Source organism: Aplidium turbinatum, chromosome 8 (assembly GCF_918807975.1).
Source record: "Aplidium turbinatum chromosome 8, kaAplTurb1.1, whole genome shotgun sequence".
NCBI lineage: Eukaryota > Metazoa > Chordata > Ascidiacea > Aplousobranchia > Polyclinidae > Aplidium > Aplidium turbinatum.
Window position 1 is genome coordinate 12,987,808 of NC_137479.1, and position 18,051 is coordinate 13,005,858.

At 36.7% G+C, this 18,051-nt stretch overlaps 1 protein-coding gene across 1 annotated transcript; it reads right to left on the minus strand.

Moving 5' to 3' along the window:
- Positions 1-1,146: 1,146 nt before the first annotated feature.
- Positions 1,147-15,292, minus strand: LOC145775768 (uncharacterized). The gene is made up of 10 exons (XM_082587133.1): positions 15,117-15,292; positions 14,607-14,818; positions 10,077-10,210; positions 9,807-9,900; positions 9,344-9,434; positions 8,350-8,432; positions 7,094-7,312; positions 5,096-5,265; positions 3,998-4,082; positions 1,147-2,342 (listed from the first exon to the last, which is right to left on the minus strand). Exons 1-10 carry the CDS (start codon positions 15,163-15,165, stop codon positions 1,506-1,508), a joined length of 1,974 nt encoding a protein of 657 aa, XP_082443259.1. The 5' UTR covers positions 15,166-15,292; the 3' UTR covers positions 1,147-1,505.
- Between the last annotated feature and the right edge of the window lie 2,759 nt (positions 15,293-18,051).

Sequence of the window (18,051 nt, forward strand, 5' to 3'; positions counted from 1 at the left end):
CACTGCTGTAGGCTATATAGGCCTACACAAAAACATTTCTATACTTAAAGTAGGCTACGGTACTCAGCATTCAATTGGAGGCAACTCATGATATGATAATTATAAGTACCAAGGATGGATAATTAATTATAAGTACTGTAGGCTACTGTAAGTTACTTAATGGTCTAAATAAGTCCCAAAATTTAGGGCTACTCAACTGGCGGACCGAACCTTCAGAGTGTTCTAGGCCTCTTTAAACAGATTTATACTTGGAGAAAGTATTTTCCTTTGTGAATATCTTAGCAGCTGGGGGGCGGGCTCCCCAGGCCTCCAACACTTTGTCAAAAATCTTAGAGGAGTTACATTTTACCTCAAAAAAAAGGTTCGTCACCAGTTCTATCATTGATACTTCAACTTTCGTGGTTGAGTTCATTCACTGGACTGCTGAAAGCATTCCATTTATCCAAATTTGCGTATATTCAATGGATTCTCTTCTGTTTGTCATGCGCTTGTGCAAGTACACTGTGATGCTTTCAGACTTTTTGCGGTACGAATTAGCAGCACCTGTTTTTCATTATGCAGCTCTGAAGAATGAACTATTCTCTCTTTGAGCGGCCATCTTATTTTTAAACTCTGGTTCTTGCAACGTTCCTCATTTCATCAATATGTTTATGTGTTGTGCCATTTGCTGCTGAACATGTAGTGTTTACCTACTTCAGCCCCCTTGATAAAGTCAGTCGTGCTGACTGACGAAACTTCGGAAATTAAAGCTGGGTGTCATTCTTAACATCCGGTGGTAGCCTAGTAGGCCTGCAGTTACCAAAGAACACAAGTCATAGTGCGCTCCGATACCTCAATTGGTTAGCGCGTCACTTCTGGAACGAAGAAACTTTAAGATCAATAGCTGCGCTGGTTTGACTCTCGGGGTGTGCGCTTGAGCAACGCACGTTAAGGACTGCTCTCCATTCAGCGGCATCTAATGGATGGAATAATTCCCCGGCAAGAAGACTTCAACAATCGGAAACTTCACTCTGTCAATCTCGGTGACCGGGCCTGCGTCAGTGATTTAAAGCCTATACAGTATACAAGTATGCGAAACTGCCAGGATTAAGCTCTGCAAGAAGCTTTCCCAGTCCGAGGATAAAGCTTCAATCAATCATTTTATAACTTTAATGAATATATCACTTCAGGGCAGTAAATGTGTCATACCATAGTGTTACATAATACATGATTAGCATAAAAAAGGATCAAACAGACATGTTAACTTCAATTGTTTCAAAGCATGCACAAAACTAAATTAATTGGCAGTGCGAAGTGGCAGTTTATTACTTCAGTTAAAAAGAGAAGGTATTTTATTATTCAGTTAAAAAGAGAAGCTTTCAGAAAGCACTTTTCTCAAAGCATTTCTTGCATCATTTTCACACACTGCGCGAAAGAAAATCCTAAACACAGAATACTTTTTCACATTTAAAATTACACATCTTACTCAAAATGAATTTCAGATAGCCCTTGCTTCTAAACAAACTCTACTTCAATAACATGTTTGAGCCAAAAAGTGACTTATTAAAATGACTGCAACTGTAAGGAGATTTCTCCAAATGTGATCTCACTACATTTTGCAGCATGGATTCTTCAGTGGTAAAATTATCGCTGCGTGGTGTACCACACTCGTCTGTTTTCTTCTCATTTAACTTTCCGTTGGAGCAAGCACACGGCACCCTGACGTTTTCCGTTGAAATTTCTCCGCAATACTGACACAACCGATGGCATCTGTTTGAGGAAAACTGTGGATTTCGAAATATTGGAAGCCCGGTTTCAGGATTACATCTTACTTTAAATTGTGTGTCATTGCAACTAGCATGCTCACAATGCACACCTTCTATGTCTGTGCAACCGTGGGTTTCCATGTGCGCGCCCAACAACTGGTTGAAGCAAATAGGTTCAAAGGCATCTGTCTCATCGATTGCGTTTTCTAATTGAGCCTGTTCTGGATTTTCACCAAAAGCGGTCAAGAAGGCGTGTGGTTGCCCGGATGTAACTCCATAATTCTGCATTAGCTTTTCACACACAAATTGATTGCCGTCGTGAATGCTGTTTCTGCTGTAAACGACGTAAATTGAAGACATTGTCCCGAAGCAGTTGAGAAAATTTTTAGCGACGATTTGATTTTGACCAATACTTTGAGGAGTGGGTGAAGATATTTGAGCTATCTGCGTGAAAACGATCTGCTTTCTGTTATGCGTAAGACCGTCATCGGACGTAGACACAACGTCCTCAAAAGAGATATTGTAAATGGGAATTGGATGCTCAGCAAAATTACCTGGTGTGGGGCATAAAAGCGAGTTGTCTATGTTTGTTTTCACCTGAAATAGCAAAGAAACCGCTTAAATGCAGCACTCGAACAGTTGAATGCCTGATTTTAAACGTAGATCTATACAGAGCTTGAACAAATAGCTGTTTCACAATCCCTTGTTCAACAGTTTGTCAGGTAACATATTCTATTATTCTCGTTACAGTGAAACACAAGTGACCCGACCAGGCGACCACCCAAGAGACCGCAGTCCAACGGTTGCGTTGGTGGATTTTACTTTGCAAGTACAGTATGATGCTAGAGAAATATTCAGGACAAAGCTACCTGGTCGTGATAGTAGGTTGGTAGCGTTATCGGGGCGGACACCAGCTTAGTTTCACTGCACTTTAAAATTTGCGTTTTCTAGATTTAAATTAAAACAAAAACGACTTGAATGGTCGTAAACGATAAAGTTAGGCGGACAACTACGTAATCACACAATAATTAGTACATAATCACGACCTACTAGAACACGGCCAAATATATTGCTATTTGGGAAAATTTCTAAGATGACAAACCTGTCATTTTCTCATTTCCAGAAATAAGTAAAATAAGCAATATTTGCATGTAGAAAGTGGACATATTTTTGACTTGTTTTGGCGGAGATTAAATATGTATGTTAAGCACAATTTATGCAATAATAATGTAAAATATGTAAGACTTTCCAACTGCATCCTGGAGGAAGTCTCATCATACAGTCGTTAGGTTTTTGTATAGTATTATCTTTTGCCAATAGCTATATTTTACTTGCAAAATTATACTTGGCGAAAAACAAAACGAACTAAAATTTAAATTGGCACATCAAATGAACAGCTTACAACATAGAATCCACAAAAAATCCTTGATATTTTAAAATGGAACATGCAATTGCACCAAAAGCGACACACCAAACGATACTATCTTCAGGGTGCAGTTGGAAAGTCTTACATATTACATTATTATTGTGTAAACTGTGCTCAACGTACATACCTAATCTTCGGTTAAACAAGCCAAAAGTATGTCTAGGTGCAAATATTGCTTATTTTACTTACTTCTGGAAATGGGAAGATGACATGTTTGTCATTGCTATGATTGTAACAATTCAGACTCTAGAAATTTCCTCAAATAGCAACATATTTGGCCGTGTTCTAGTAGGTTTTCTTCTTCATTCGTTCAGTCGTTTACGACTCTCGGTCACTCTATATGTCATCTTTCTCCACATCTCTCGATCCCAAGCAGCCTCCTTCAATTCATGCACTCCCATTCCACTGTCATTTACGATTGTGTCAAGAACGACTTGAATATTGAAAACGACTTGACCTCTTCCAAAGTCCAACCGTTCTCCTCAACATGGTGGAGAGGTGGCAACAACGTATGCTATATACGTTGGCTAAACGGCTCTGGCGTGGGGAAAGACCTGGCAACCTACCCCAAAACTTTTGCCAAAATACTCTACTCTAGTAGGTCATGAGATAATTACTGACGCAAGGCCACACTGAATCATCAAAACGATTCTGCTGAGTCTTTGCAATAATCAAGGTGCCGTGCTAATCATGTAGATCAAAATCTAGCAAAAATATAGTAAGGTTTCCTAGATGATTATTCATTAACTACTCAATTATTCGGTGTTGTGTGATAAAACGGCGCAAAAATAACCACTAAAAGAAGTATTAAAAAATAAGAAATTACCGATAATTGAGCACCATCTTTAACAACGCTGCCTCTTGATGTACTGCGACCCGGTTTGCTTGCAGTGCCCCATTGTATAGGTGTCCTGGGGGAAACATTATGATATTAAATGATGGGAATGATTTCGATATCAGAAGGGTGGTCAATATTGAGTGAATAAGTTTGTAGACATAATTTCCTTCCCAAGAGAAGATTAACAATTATCAAAAACATAATAATGAAAGACAAACCATATGCTGCGATAATGTTTGTTAGAACCAGGGATTCATAGAATAACGGGAATACGGGATGATCAACTAAGCTGCGATATCTGACAAGTGGAGGTAAAAGTACTTCCAGATATTTTTTAAATTCTTCAAAGAAATCTTTTTTTGGCAATTTTTAAAGTAGTGGTTGCCCGAAGTTTGTCCGTTTAAAACCAACCTGAAGTTTAAAGTTGCACAAGATTGAGTTCAAGCAATTTGTAGTTGTGTTACTTCGCAATAAGAATGTAAATTTATGTACAAAAGTTCAGTTGAATAAAACTTACAGGTTTAAAAAATATATTTCTAAGTATTTACGAACAAAATACAACTCGAGAAACTTAAAAAACCTTAGAAATATAAAGCTTCATGTTTTAAAGTGTTGATGTCTGTGCTGTAATTGTTTTTCAGGTAATATGTTTCATGCGAAGGAGAGGTTAAATTTGCAAAAACCATGATAGTTTGATAAGTGAATAATAAAATTGCTTTAGATTAGCTTTAGAATAGTTGTTTACGGGCAAGTTTTGGACGACCACTACTTTAAAAGCGCCAAAATAATATTTTTTCTAAAAATTTAAAAAATATTTGGCAACACTTTTGCCTCCACAAGGATGCCTAATGTTCGTGAAAAAGCTGAGCATCTCTAGACTTTTCAAAGCAACTGTGAAATTAAAAATGGAAATAAGTGGATGAAACTTTTCCTAAGCGCAATTCCAGTGGTAAAGTGTTCTCGCATCTTACAATACTGCTTAAACAAGAATAAGGTTCATACAACTTTTGCGTCAGATAAACGCAAAAAAAATCACTATATCTAGTACATTGGAGCGCAATAGAGGTATCCATACATAAAGCAAACCTGTGTTTCGAGGACTTTACAGAAGGGTGATGGACACAGTGACTGGGTACAGCGGTACTAAGTAATTCCACTTGCGAGCCAGGCAATCCCAAACTTGGCTTGGTTTTAAAATAGCGATGCTCAAAATGAACGGAACATATCCGCGTCCAGTCAGGCAGAGGCGTCAATTTCTTCACATGCAAAATATATCGCTGTTACTAATAATTCAAAAACTTCAAGCCGAGTAATTTGTTTGGACCCAAAGTAAGTAATAACCATGTCTCTAATCATGGCCATGGCATACAGTGCCAACACCAAAGGACACCCCAATAGCCGTGAAAGACATTCGATCCGGAATCAATAGGTGTGATTGTGAATGAAAACTATGTTAAGTTAATATCATGTCCTACAGTTGCCACACTTTTTAATATACACTGCATTACCAAAGAAGCCAGGGGCGATTGATTGCGAACTACATTGCAAAATCAGACTAACGAGTCAAATCATCAATTTTTTTCTGACCGTTTTACTCGGACATCGACTACACAGATGCATCAGTCCCGAAATTGCAGGTGTGCAATGCGGATTTGTAAACGACAAAGGAACTAGAAATGTCACATTCCTAACTAGGATACTCGCTGAAAGGTCTATAAAACACAGGAAAGACCTGTATCTAGGCATTTTGGACTACAGCAAAGCCTTATGGAGTTGCTTGAAAGCCTAGACACAGATGGTAAAGATCTCCGACTTCTTAGAAATTTCTACTGAGATCAATCAGCAGCAGTCCGAATAGATGGCGAACTGAGCAGGTGGACACAAATTTAAAGACAAACTCAATCTCTCTGAACACTAGAATACGAATTTTACAGGTGTACGTTTGGTTAGTTCCACTATATGGCTGTGAAGTGTGAATCCTAAACTATATGTTTGCAGACAGAAAAGAAGATTAACAGTGCTGAAAACTGGTTCATACGGAGAATGATGGGAATTAACTGGATTGATAAGATCATCAATGAAAAAGTGTGAAGACGCTCTACCCTAGCGTCCTCATTAGAACTAGTATAAAAACACAAATGACATTTATTGGACACGTCTATCGTAAGCGCGGAATTGAGCAATCGGTAATGATGGCGCCCTGGTCAGAGGCACCGGGGGGAAACTTTCCAAAAGGTCCCATAAAAAATCCCTTATGTTGAAACTTCGAAACAACAAAGGAAAAACGCAAATCCTAGCTTAGGTTAGGGCGATGGTAGTCATTTCATTGATGTGGGTTTGATGCTCACCACTGCTATTGCTGTTTTTTCTTCTGTAATTACCAAACAAAGTTCAAAATAATAATCAACTCTCTGGCTGAATGCTGGAATGGTCACAATGGGACGGACAATGTAACATCTGAATTGGATATCTTCATCATGTTAAAGTGCCTACCCTACTGATCTGCGCGATTCTGCTTGGTCAAATTTCAAAGTAGGGAATTTTTTTATGGTACCTTTTGGAAAGTTTGCCACCGGAGGCGTCTACGTTTGGAAATTTTTAAGAATCTTTTTACACAGACAAACCAGGATTTTGTAAATTTAATAACAATGGACAATCGATCGTTGTAGAAAATCACGGTAGACGAAATCTTATTCAGGCATGGCCGATGATGATGATACATACAAAAATGATTAAAAAAGCATGTTTTTTTTATATTAGTTTTGAACTGGTCTATTCATAATCGCAATATCAATTATAATACATTGTAAAAATGAAATGTAAGTTGTAAGCCTGCATTAAGCCACCTTGAAACTACTTTTTCTACGAGATACACGAGATACTTTCTTATAATTCAAACCACAACATTCATTGGACCTTTGCTTTGTCTTAAACCATAAACATTGTCTTAAACTTGTAAATATAAAATAAGTACACTAAAACCAACTACGCGCAAGACACACTGCATCAGCTGCAATTTTTCATTAATTTGAATTTTCAATTGTTAATTAAGTCAAACAATCTATGAATAAAATTCTTCCAAACCTTGGGATCACATCTTCGGAAGCTAACATCAAATAGTTCCATTTCCTTCAAAAGAAAATCTCGCCAGTGGCAATGTGTGGAAGGGCTGCTCCAAGAGATGGGGTAACGTGGAGGAACCAAATGGAAACCCAAATGGGGATGCTGCTTTGAATTATTGGGGCAAAGGGGTACAGCGCAGAAATATATCGCAGGAATATCTTCTACTTGGCTGAATTCCAACTGTAATGCAGAAGGTATCATGAAGATCTTCACTGAGGGAGATGCTTGTCAAACATTCATCGCCATAAATAAACTACCATGAAAATCAAGGGACACAAATTAAGATTTATGATCCCCTCATCGCTCTGAACATTATTAGGCACCACAGAGATCAAAATTTAGTTTGATGAAAATGGACTAACCAAAGAGAATAGGCCTAACTCGTATTAATAAGTGATTATCAGCAGTTAAAAACGCTATAATAACTTTATAAGTATTACGCACTACGCAGCTTCGAGGTATCGCAATTGTTCAGTTACATGAAAATCTATCCAAATGCTGATGAGCTCTTGCAAGCTTGTGAGGACTATCTTTTACGTAATATTTTAACCAAAATCGGTGCATTAAAACTTCAAACATTGTAGATTGTAGAAAAATGGTTGAGTCAAATTCAAGTCAGGAAGTGATCTTATTTATTGGGTCTGCTACTATTCGGTGAGTCCGATTCGGTGAGTTCCTAACCTCTAACCCCAAACCCCTAACCCTAAAACGGCAATGATAATTAGGCTACGGTACCCGATAATTTAAAAAAAAAAAATTGAAAAAATCCCCCGTTAAGGGATCGGACTCACCGAAACGGGCCATTCCGTTATTTATTAACCACTAAACAGTATATCGTAACATTAACAAATTTGCTTAGAATGACTACTGCCGCTCCTGCTGCGCTACTGCGTATGCAAAAACATGCAGCATAACGCAGACGTTTCGAAACAACTACTATCTTTACATACATCAACATTGTTAATAGTTATGCCGAGGTAAAGATCAAAGTGACAGCCAATAAACTCCTTAAACATTACGAGACACAGCAAATTCACTTTGGTCAAACTTTTGGCACATTTAATGTGGTAGTCGGACGTGATAACAATAATGACACAACTTCTACTGTACAAGCAAACCAAAAAAGACCCTCGGAGTTAAAACGAACAAACATTACAGCGTCAAAGTTTAGCTGTGTCGCTATTTCGTTGAATGTAACACACAATAAAACCGCTCACCCTTGGGAACTTTCTATCTGATATACATCGTTTCTTTGCTGTCAAGCGATGACTATTTTCAACTTTTGAAATGTTTTCCATGACTGAGTTGAAATAACAAAATTGTTTAAATTTGAAACTTCCTTGAACATGAATAAAATAATTCTAACTCGGAGAAATGACCATTATTAATTTACAACTAACACTTTTGGACACGACCTACAACAAACTTTGGGACTAAACTTCTCAAAGTGTCTACAGTCTACGGGGTAATTTTATGAATATAACATGTACAAGACGTGTATACGATGTATAAACGATATTATAAAATAAATGGTTGTAGGCCTAGTGCATAAAAATCTTCATGAAAAATGTGACAATACGCCAAAAATTATTCACGGCATCAAAGCATTAGGAGGAAAAGCTGATGAGTTAGTTGATCACCAAAAGATTGTTTACCAAGGGAGACTTTAACCTGAAAAACTTTCACTGGGTGAATGTTTACATAATACCTTTTTAAGTGACCTATTACATAAATATTCGTGCATTTTATGAGACAAAAGAGCAGAAAGCTTGTGGTAGTTTTGAAATGGATTTTCAGGGAGAATTAAACAGCAGGGTGTGACTATATTTACGGCAGATTAAATTTATCGAGTTCACTCATAAAAAAATTTGAAACTTCAAAAAATAAAATAAAGCAACATTGTTCACATATATATATACAATGAGTATCTAGGCTATGGGTTCCAAATGCTAAGGCTCAATAATGGTTTATCATTTTTTAAATCACATTTTTGCAGAATCCATCATTTTTACATGGATTCAACGACTACAGACGTTTAATCAATGTAACAATGACAGATTTTGCTGTCTGGGATGTTGTTGACAGGGGGACAACTTGACAATGAGTAGTACCAAAACATTCACCTAATTCAGTAACTGACTGTTTGAAATTATAGCTTATAGGGGCACATTGCAAAATAGATAAATCTCTCTTCCAACAAGATCAGAATACCTTTCCTTTTCTTAGTTAAAAGCTTATTCGTCTCCTTCAAGAACCCAAAATCTTCTGCACTTGCTTTGTGTGAAGATGACACGTCAATGAACTGAAAAATAAAATATTATAAGTTTTGTGGTGATTTCCTTTTCTTGACCTTTCTTCAGAATGTTGCACCAATTGAAAAACGTCATAGCTTTGGGGAAGAATTCCAACAACTAAGCAATAGAATTCATGAATAAGGTGAAACAAAGTGACCCAGGATTGAAATGCCATAGAAGTTTTTTACATAAAAAAATGCCATATCAAATACCGTACTTAAAGAAAACGTTACAAAAATTGCAATATGGAAAATCATATCGTCTTGCAAAAAAACTATATATATACAGAAATTAATTTTCAAGATTTGACTGACCTTTGTTTTAAACTACAGACCAGAAAAATAAACACTCTCTGTACAGCAACAAAAACTGAACATTACTTTTTCAACGAGTACAGTCTCAGATTCGAATTCCATTGGTTCATCTCGTTGAAAAGGTGGCTTGTTCTTCAAGTTCAAATCGTTGAGGCATTCACTTCAAAGTACAAAATTTTTAAATGTGTAAATGTTTAAAAATCCCAAAAGATGTTTTAAGTTTACAATTATTCCTTATTGCATAGATTCTGTTCATAAAAAGAAGTATATACATCAGTTTAAGAAAGGCACAATGTATATATATATAACTGCACAATCGTTAGAAATGAACATTACTTTTCGTTTGTCATGGGTGATTCAAATATCAACGGAACTGCATTGTTTTTCAATAAGCGACGACCAGACTTGCCATATATTTTAAAATCTTCTTCTGAAAAATGTCGAGAACAAATTCTTGTATGACTTGCAACCTAAAAATTATAAAAGTCTTTATTGTTAACTTTCTGTTTACTGCACAAAGAAGATTAATACACTGTATATACAAAGCAGTTAAAGTGAGTTCTCAAGCAGTCAACAAAATCCAGATAGTGACTTGTTATTGTGAAGTGCCATCCTTCCCACAGGTGTTTGATGAATTAGGAAAGTTTGTAAAATGCCAAGAAACAGATCATATAACTGCTCTTTCTTTTCAGACAGCTATAATACCTAGTTAAATTACCATCTAACAGTTGTAAAAAGCACTACAAGGTATGAGGACATTTCAATAATTATAAAATAAGAAAATAAATTTTTGTAACATTAGTGAAATGAATGGTAATTGGTAAAATACAACAATTATAGGTGCTGGTTTAGCATCGGCCGCCTTGGTCAGTGACATCATAAAAATGTGTGACCTCATGCAAAAAACGCAACTACTTTTACGAAGGGTGCAAAAACGCGGAGTAGAAGTAAAAGCGGAATGGCTATTGATTTTTAAATATATATAGTGAATAGTGCCTCCAGCTTTCTCAATTCTGCTTATAGTGCCTCCAGCTTTTTCATTTCTGCTTAGATAGTTGGAAAGCACGATGCTTCATCTACCCAAATGATTTAATTGCCAAGGCGATTCGATCATTGTTCATCATAAGCCGCCACCAGTTTGCTGTGATCGGTGAATAGTGCCTCCACCAAATATGCTGTAGCTTTCTCATTTCTGCTCGGATTCTAACAATTCTCCTATCGTTGGAAAGCATGATGCCTCATCTACCCGAATGGATTAATTGCCAGTCTAAAGTAGGCATTATATTTGTGCAGCGCTAACTTAAACTTTACTATTTTGTACCAATTCTCAGAGATTCAATTTTTAAAATAAAAATACCAAACCAGCACAAATTAAAAGAGTATATCTTGCTTTATTTATCTAAAAATTTTCACGTTTATATGTTGTCTACAAGACGAGCAATCGTTGTTCAAACGTAACCGCTCGACGAAGCTTTTTTCTAATGCATTCTTCAAGGCGATTCGATCATTGTTCATTATAAGCCGCCCCCAGTTTGATGTGATCAGTGAATAGTGCCTCCACCAAATATGCTGTAGCTTTCTCATTTCTGCTCGGATTCTAACAATTTTACTATCGTTGGATGGCATGATGCTTCATCTACCCGAATGGTTTAATTGCCAGTCTAAAGTAGGCATTATATTTATGTAGCGCTAACTTAAACTTTACTATTTTGTAACAATTCTCAGCAATTCATTTTTTACAATAAAAATACCAAGCCAACACAAATTAAAAGAGTATGTCTTGGTTTATTCATATGTTAACTTTCACATTTATATGTAATCCACAAAACGAGCAATCGTTGTTCAAACGTAACCGCTCGACGAAGCTTTTTACCAAAACAATGCAAACACAAAGCGATCAATTTCGAGTGTTCATTATAAGCTGCCCACAGTTTGATGTGATCGGTGAATAGTGCCTCCACCAAATATGCTGTAGCTTTCTCATTTCTGCTCGGATTCTAACAATTTTCCTACCGTTGGAAAGCATTATGCTTCATCTACCCGAATGGACTAATTGCCAGTCTAAAATAGGCATCACATTTATGTAGCGCTAACTTAAACTTTACTATTTTGTACCAATTCTTAGCAATTCAATTTTTAAAATAAAAATACCAAACCAACACAAATTAAAAGAGTATAATATATGTCATGCTTTATTAACCTAACAACTTTCACGTTTATATCTAATCCACAAAACGAGCAATCGTTGTTCAAACGTAACCGCTCGACGAAGCTTTTTACCAAAACAATGCAAACACAAAGCGATCAATTTCGAGTGTTCATTATAAGCCACCCACAGTTTGATGTGATCGGTGAATAGTGCCTCCACCAAATGTGCTGTAGCTTTCTCATTTCTGCTCGGATTTGAAAAATTTTACCATCGTTGGAAAGCACGATACTGCATCTATCCGAATTAATTGGTTGCAAGTTTAAAGTATGCATTATATTGATCTAGCGCTAACTTAAACTTTACAATTTTGTAACAATTCTCAGCAAATCAATTTTTACAATAAAAATACCAAACCAACACAAATTAAAAGAGTATGTCTTGCTTTATTAACCTAACAACTTTCACATTTATATGTTATCTACAAAACGACAAATCGTTGTTCAAACGTAACCGCTCGACGAAGCTTTTTTCCAATGCATTTTTCAAGGCGATTCGATCGTGGTTCAGTATAAGCCACCCACAGTTTGCTGTGATCGGTGAATACTGCCTCCACCAAATATGCTGTAGCTTTCTCATTTCTGCTCGGATTCTAACAATTTTACTATCGTTGGATGGCGTTATGCTTCATCTACCCGAATGGATTAATTGCCAATCTAAAGTAGGCATTATATTATATTTATGTAGCGCTAACTTTAACTTCTATTTTTTTGTACCAATTCTCCGCAATTCATTTTTTACATTAAAAATACCAAACCAACACAAATTAAAAGAGTATTATATGTCTTGGTTTATTCATATGTTAACTTTCACATTTATATCTAATCCACAAAAGGAGCAATCGTTGTTCAAACGTAACCGCTCGACGAAGCTTTTTACCAAAACAATGCAAACACAAAGCGATCAATTTCGAGTGTTCATTTTACGCTGCCCACAGTTTGATGTGATCAGTGAATACTGCCTTCACCAAATGTGCTGTAGCTTTCTCATTTCTGCGCGGATTTGAGACATTTTACCATCGTTGGAAAGCACGATACTGCATCTATCCCAATTAATTAGTTGCAAGTTTAAAGTATGCATTATATTGATCTAGCGCTAACTTAAACTTTACTATTTTATACCAATTCTCAGCAATTCAATTTTTACAATAAAAATACCAAACCAAAATATATTATAAGAGTATGGCTTGGTTTATTCATATGTTAACTTTCACATTTATATCTAATCCACAAAACGAGCGATCGTTGTTCAAACTGGTACAAAATAATATTGTTACAAAAGAGAATTGGTACAAAATAGTAAAGTTTAAGTTAGCGCTACATAAATATAATGCCTACTTTAGATTGGCAATTAATCCATTCGGGTAGATGAAGCATAATGCCATCCAACGATAGTAAAATTGTTAGAATCCGAGCAGAAATGAGAAAGCTACAGCATATTTGGTGGAGGCACTATTCACTGATCACATCAAACTGTGGGCAGCTTATAATGAACACTCGAAATTGATCGCTTTGTGTTTGCATTGTTTTGGTAAAAAGCTTCGTCGAGCGGTTACGTTTGAACAACGATTGCTCGTTTTGTGGATTAGATATGAATGTGAAAGTTAACATATGAATAAACCAAGACATATAATACTCTTTTAATTTGTGCTGGTTTGGTATTTTTATTGTAAAAAATGAATTGCGGAGAATTGGTACAAAATAGTAAAGTTTAAGTTAGCGCTACATAAATATAATGCATACTTTAGATTGGCAATTAAACCATTCGGGTAGATGAAGCATCATGCCATCCAACGATAGTAAAATTGTTAGAATCCGAGCAGAAATGAGAAAGCTACAGCATATTTGGTGGAGGCACTATTCACTGATCACAGCAAACTGGGGGCGGCTTATAATGAACAATGATCGAATCGCCTTGAAGAATGCATTAGAAAAAAGCTTTGTCGAGTGGTTACGTTTGAACAACGATTGCTCGTCTTGTAGATAACATATAAACGTGAAAGGTTTTAGATAAATAAAGCAAGATATACTCTTTTAATTTGTGTTGGTTTGGTATTTCTATTGTAAAAATTGAATTTCTGAAAACTGTTACAAAAATAATAAAGTTCAAGTTAGCGCTGCATAAATATAATGCCTACTTTAGACTGGCAATTAATCCATTCGGGTAGATGAGGCATCATGCTTTCTAACGATAGGAAAATTGTTAAAATCCGAGCAGAAATGAGAAAGCTACAGCATATTTGGTGGAGGCACTATTCACCGATCACAGCAAACGGGTGGCGGCTTATGATGAACAATGATTGAATCGCCTTGGCAATTAAATCATTCGGGTAGATGAAGCATCGTGCTTTCCAACTATCTAAGCAGAAATGAGAAAGCTGGAGGCACTATTCACTACAAATATTTAAAAATCAATAGCCATTCCGCTTTTACTTCTATTCTGCGTTTTTGCACCCTTCCTAAAAGTAGTTGTGTTTTTTTGCATGACGTCACCCATTTTTATGACGTCACTGACCAAGGCGGCTGATGCTAAACCAGCACCCAATTATATAAACTATAGTATTCACAAATATAACAGTATATAAAAAAAGAAAAAAAAAAAAAGAAAAGCTATTTGATTTATTATGTAACAGTATATATGTTGAAAAAGTATTGTCAAACCTGAAACGGACATAGGGTATGGCTTTCAATGGTTTGTAGCCATAACGTCCTCAGCTGTTTATTTGCAGGAAACGGGTGAAAAGTCAATAAATCAGTATTCTTGGGAGATGCATGATTATTGCACGATGGAATACTGCAAGGGAGATGATTTTCCTCATGCAGTGTTACTGATTTGTTATCACCTTTGGCATTAAGTGTGATATCCAGATCCTCTGAAAATCAACAAGAGAAATTGAAAATAAAACTTTTAGCCTTTACAATCTTTGATTAATGCTTGTGCTGAAACAAAACTAATATATAATACTTTTGTATATATTTATTCTTGTGCATAAGGATAATATTTATGTCACAATATCTATGGTCTCTTACATATAGCCATTTCATGCAAAAACATTTAACTTACAATTTTGTGTTATGCACACAATGCCAAAACTGTTTCAATGTGAAGTCAACACCAGCCAAAAGTACCAGGTATGTCTGCATTTGTCAAAACTTGTACAACATTTTTACCTTTAATTTGGATTCGCTTCAATGAAACCTTTACGATTCCTAGTTCCATAATAGATTCAACACATAACGTAGACTACTGTATGTAATGTATTGTATATACAACTAAGTGTCACAGGCCAAAAAAATACTGTCAGACAAAACACCAAAATATCATATTTACATTAGGTACCGGTAGGTGAGCCTAGAAATATAAAAGGTAAATTTATTCAAGCTTGAGGAAACCTACTTTGGAGCTGGTATACAAGTCTCTGCCTTGGTCAAAAATACCATGAAGTCAAACATTAAAATTGACCAAAAATATACAGTGAAACTGCTTTATCTTTCTTTTACTGTTCACACACTTCACTCATAGCCCATGTCTTCGTCGATTCCAGTTTTTGATGTATTACATTCAATATTCATGCCATAGCATATATGACCAGGATGGAGAGTTTAACTTATACACCAGGAAGTTGCAAACTTCAATTCTGACAAATCGTCACATTTGTATTGGATTTAACCCAGTCTTTGAGTCAAGGTTGCCAGATACTCAAGCTATAGGCCTAGTAAAGCCAAATTCATTACAAAATAAGGCCAAATTGTTTATTTACTTTTAAGGCTAAATAAACGCTAACAACTTAATTTTAAGACAAAATTTTTTTTGAAAATCCCATTTTATGATCAAAAATAACAGATAATAATTTAACACTTTCAGAGCATAATGACTGGTTTGTTTGTACAATTTGATTAGTGAAAAATTAGGTGCAAGTATAGAATCCGCCACTAGAGATGCAGCGAACTCAAAATTTTTATCCGCACACCGCACCGCAACTGACTCATCTAACCGCGTACCGCACCGCACACCGCAATTTATCGAGAACTTTGACACTGCACCGCACCACACACCGCAAATTACAAAATTTTTAAAAAATATTTTAACGCGCTATTTTTTAGAAAGTCAATTGTAGCAAAAAGCACCCATGGCATATAACTGGTAACCTACCAGTAGGCCTACAGTTGTGCACTAATTGGCTAGACTAACCAGATCATATTCTCTTATCAGCAATGCAACTAAGTTCTAAGACATAATACAAACTAAGACAAATAGAATGTTCCTGGATCTAGTATCAGGACTTTTGAACACTTTTTGTAAGCAATAATGCAATTTTAATGTCAGTGGTTACCGGTATATGAACTACACTTATAGCCTGAACTAACTGTTATAGTAACTAATGCGGTAGTTGCGCTAGGCCTATAGCTTGGTAACTGAGTTTATCAGCTAGGCTATTAACCAAAAACATTCATACAGCTTCCCTGACAAGCCAGCCAGCCCCAAAACCCTGTCAACTGCAAGCCATTTGCAATTTAATAATAATAATAATAATGTTATGGTTTTATTTATTGTCGCTCTACAACAGCTAAGGTCTTTTAGCGACAGGGCTCATTTTCAATTTATATCAGGTTTACGATGTTATCACATTATTACCCGACTCACTCTCACTGCGCTATGCAGGATAGAACGCAATCGGTACCGTTTTTAAAGTCTTCGGTTTGACCCGACCTGGAATCGATCTCAGATCCTACCAGCACCAGAGCCGAAGGCGAAACCACTCGGCCACTGAGCTGGTCATTTGCAATTTGCATAGCTTTCCAGCTTAGGGTTTCCGAAGGAAACAAAAACTGATCCGTGTTTCCAATTTAAATTTGAAGTTTCATAATTGATTTTCTTGAAAAGTTGAAAGTTTACGTTTACGAAACTTTAAATTCTTGAAAGTATACGCTTACAAAAGTTTAATTTCTTGAAAGTTTACGCGGCAAGCGGCGCGGCGCAGCTTTGTCATTTCAACCTTCCACGCGGCGCGGCGCGGCACGCGGCGAAAAAGTCATAAGCGGCCGCGTACGCGGTACGGCGCGGCTTGCATCACTATCCCCACCCTGGTTAACATGACGTCACAAAACGGACGCAACTACTACATAAGGGGTGAAAAAAGGATGCTGAAAAGCGGCGGAATGGAGGTGATAAAGCGGAATGGATATGGATTTTTTGGCAATTTTACTGTGTTTTTACAATAAAAACATTAAACCAACATCGAGTGTTGAATATAACTACCTAGAATGACATAAAATTTACCAAATTGCATCAATTCAACTAAAAATTTACCCAATTAAACTTTAAAAATAAAAATATGAAACGTTTGCAACTAAATGTGTTGTAGCTATCTAATTTCTGCTCGCATTTTAATTTTTACAATAAAAGTACCAATCTAACGCAACTGCAAAGAGTATGTCTTGATTTATGCACGTGGAAAGTTTCAGGTTTATATCTTATCTACAAAACGGGCAATCATCGTTCAAACGTAGCCGCTGGGCGACACTTTTTTCCAATGCGTTGTAAAGGCGAATCGATCCTTATTCAGTATAAGCCACCCCCTTTGGTGGTGTGGGTTTCTTGCAGGAGTAATGCTGTCACGTTATGCTTTTGTGTGAGATGTTCCAACATGTCGCATTTGTCTTTGGTAAGGCCTTCAACGTTTAGCTGCAAGATTGTTACTTCGACAGGAGGGTGAATTTATCTCAGTGGACACCGGGGCCGAGGGTTTATCCTTTCACCACCCCAGGTGCCCTGTGAGTTGCGGTCTCTGATTGTTGCCATTCGCTTCATTAATTTGAATTACCAGGACTCACCACGAGGAGGTTGGCAACATGAGTCCCAAACCACGTACGTAGTCTGGTCCTACAAGCTATGTCAAGGGATGACCACCTCCTCAACCAGATTGTTCTAAACTCGCACTCCCAAAAGCCCCAGCGCTTGAAATCTCGACGCCCGTTTTCTCGACATGCTGCAGCTATCTGCAAATCGAACTTCCACATTTCCGAAGTTTGGAACCGTAAATGGAGAGAAGTTGCGAGACCAACCCAATTCACAGTCCTTTACAATACCAACACCCCACCTGGA

Bases quoted from the DNA above. Each gene is read 5' to 3' on its own strand.
- LOC145775768 (XM_082587133.1), bottom strand. From the start codon at position 15,165: ATGGAACTAGGAATCGTAAAGGTTTCATTGAAGCGAATCCAAATTAAA. The intron at 5,266-7,093 runs GTTTGGAAGAAT...TTGCATGTGAAG, and splicing joins TCCGAAGATGTGATCCCAAG to AAATTGACGCCTCTGCCTGA. The intron at 2,343-3,997 runs GTAATTTCTTAT...TTGCTATTTCAG, and splicing joins AAGATGGTGCTCAATTATCG to GTGAAAACAAACATAGACAA.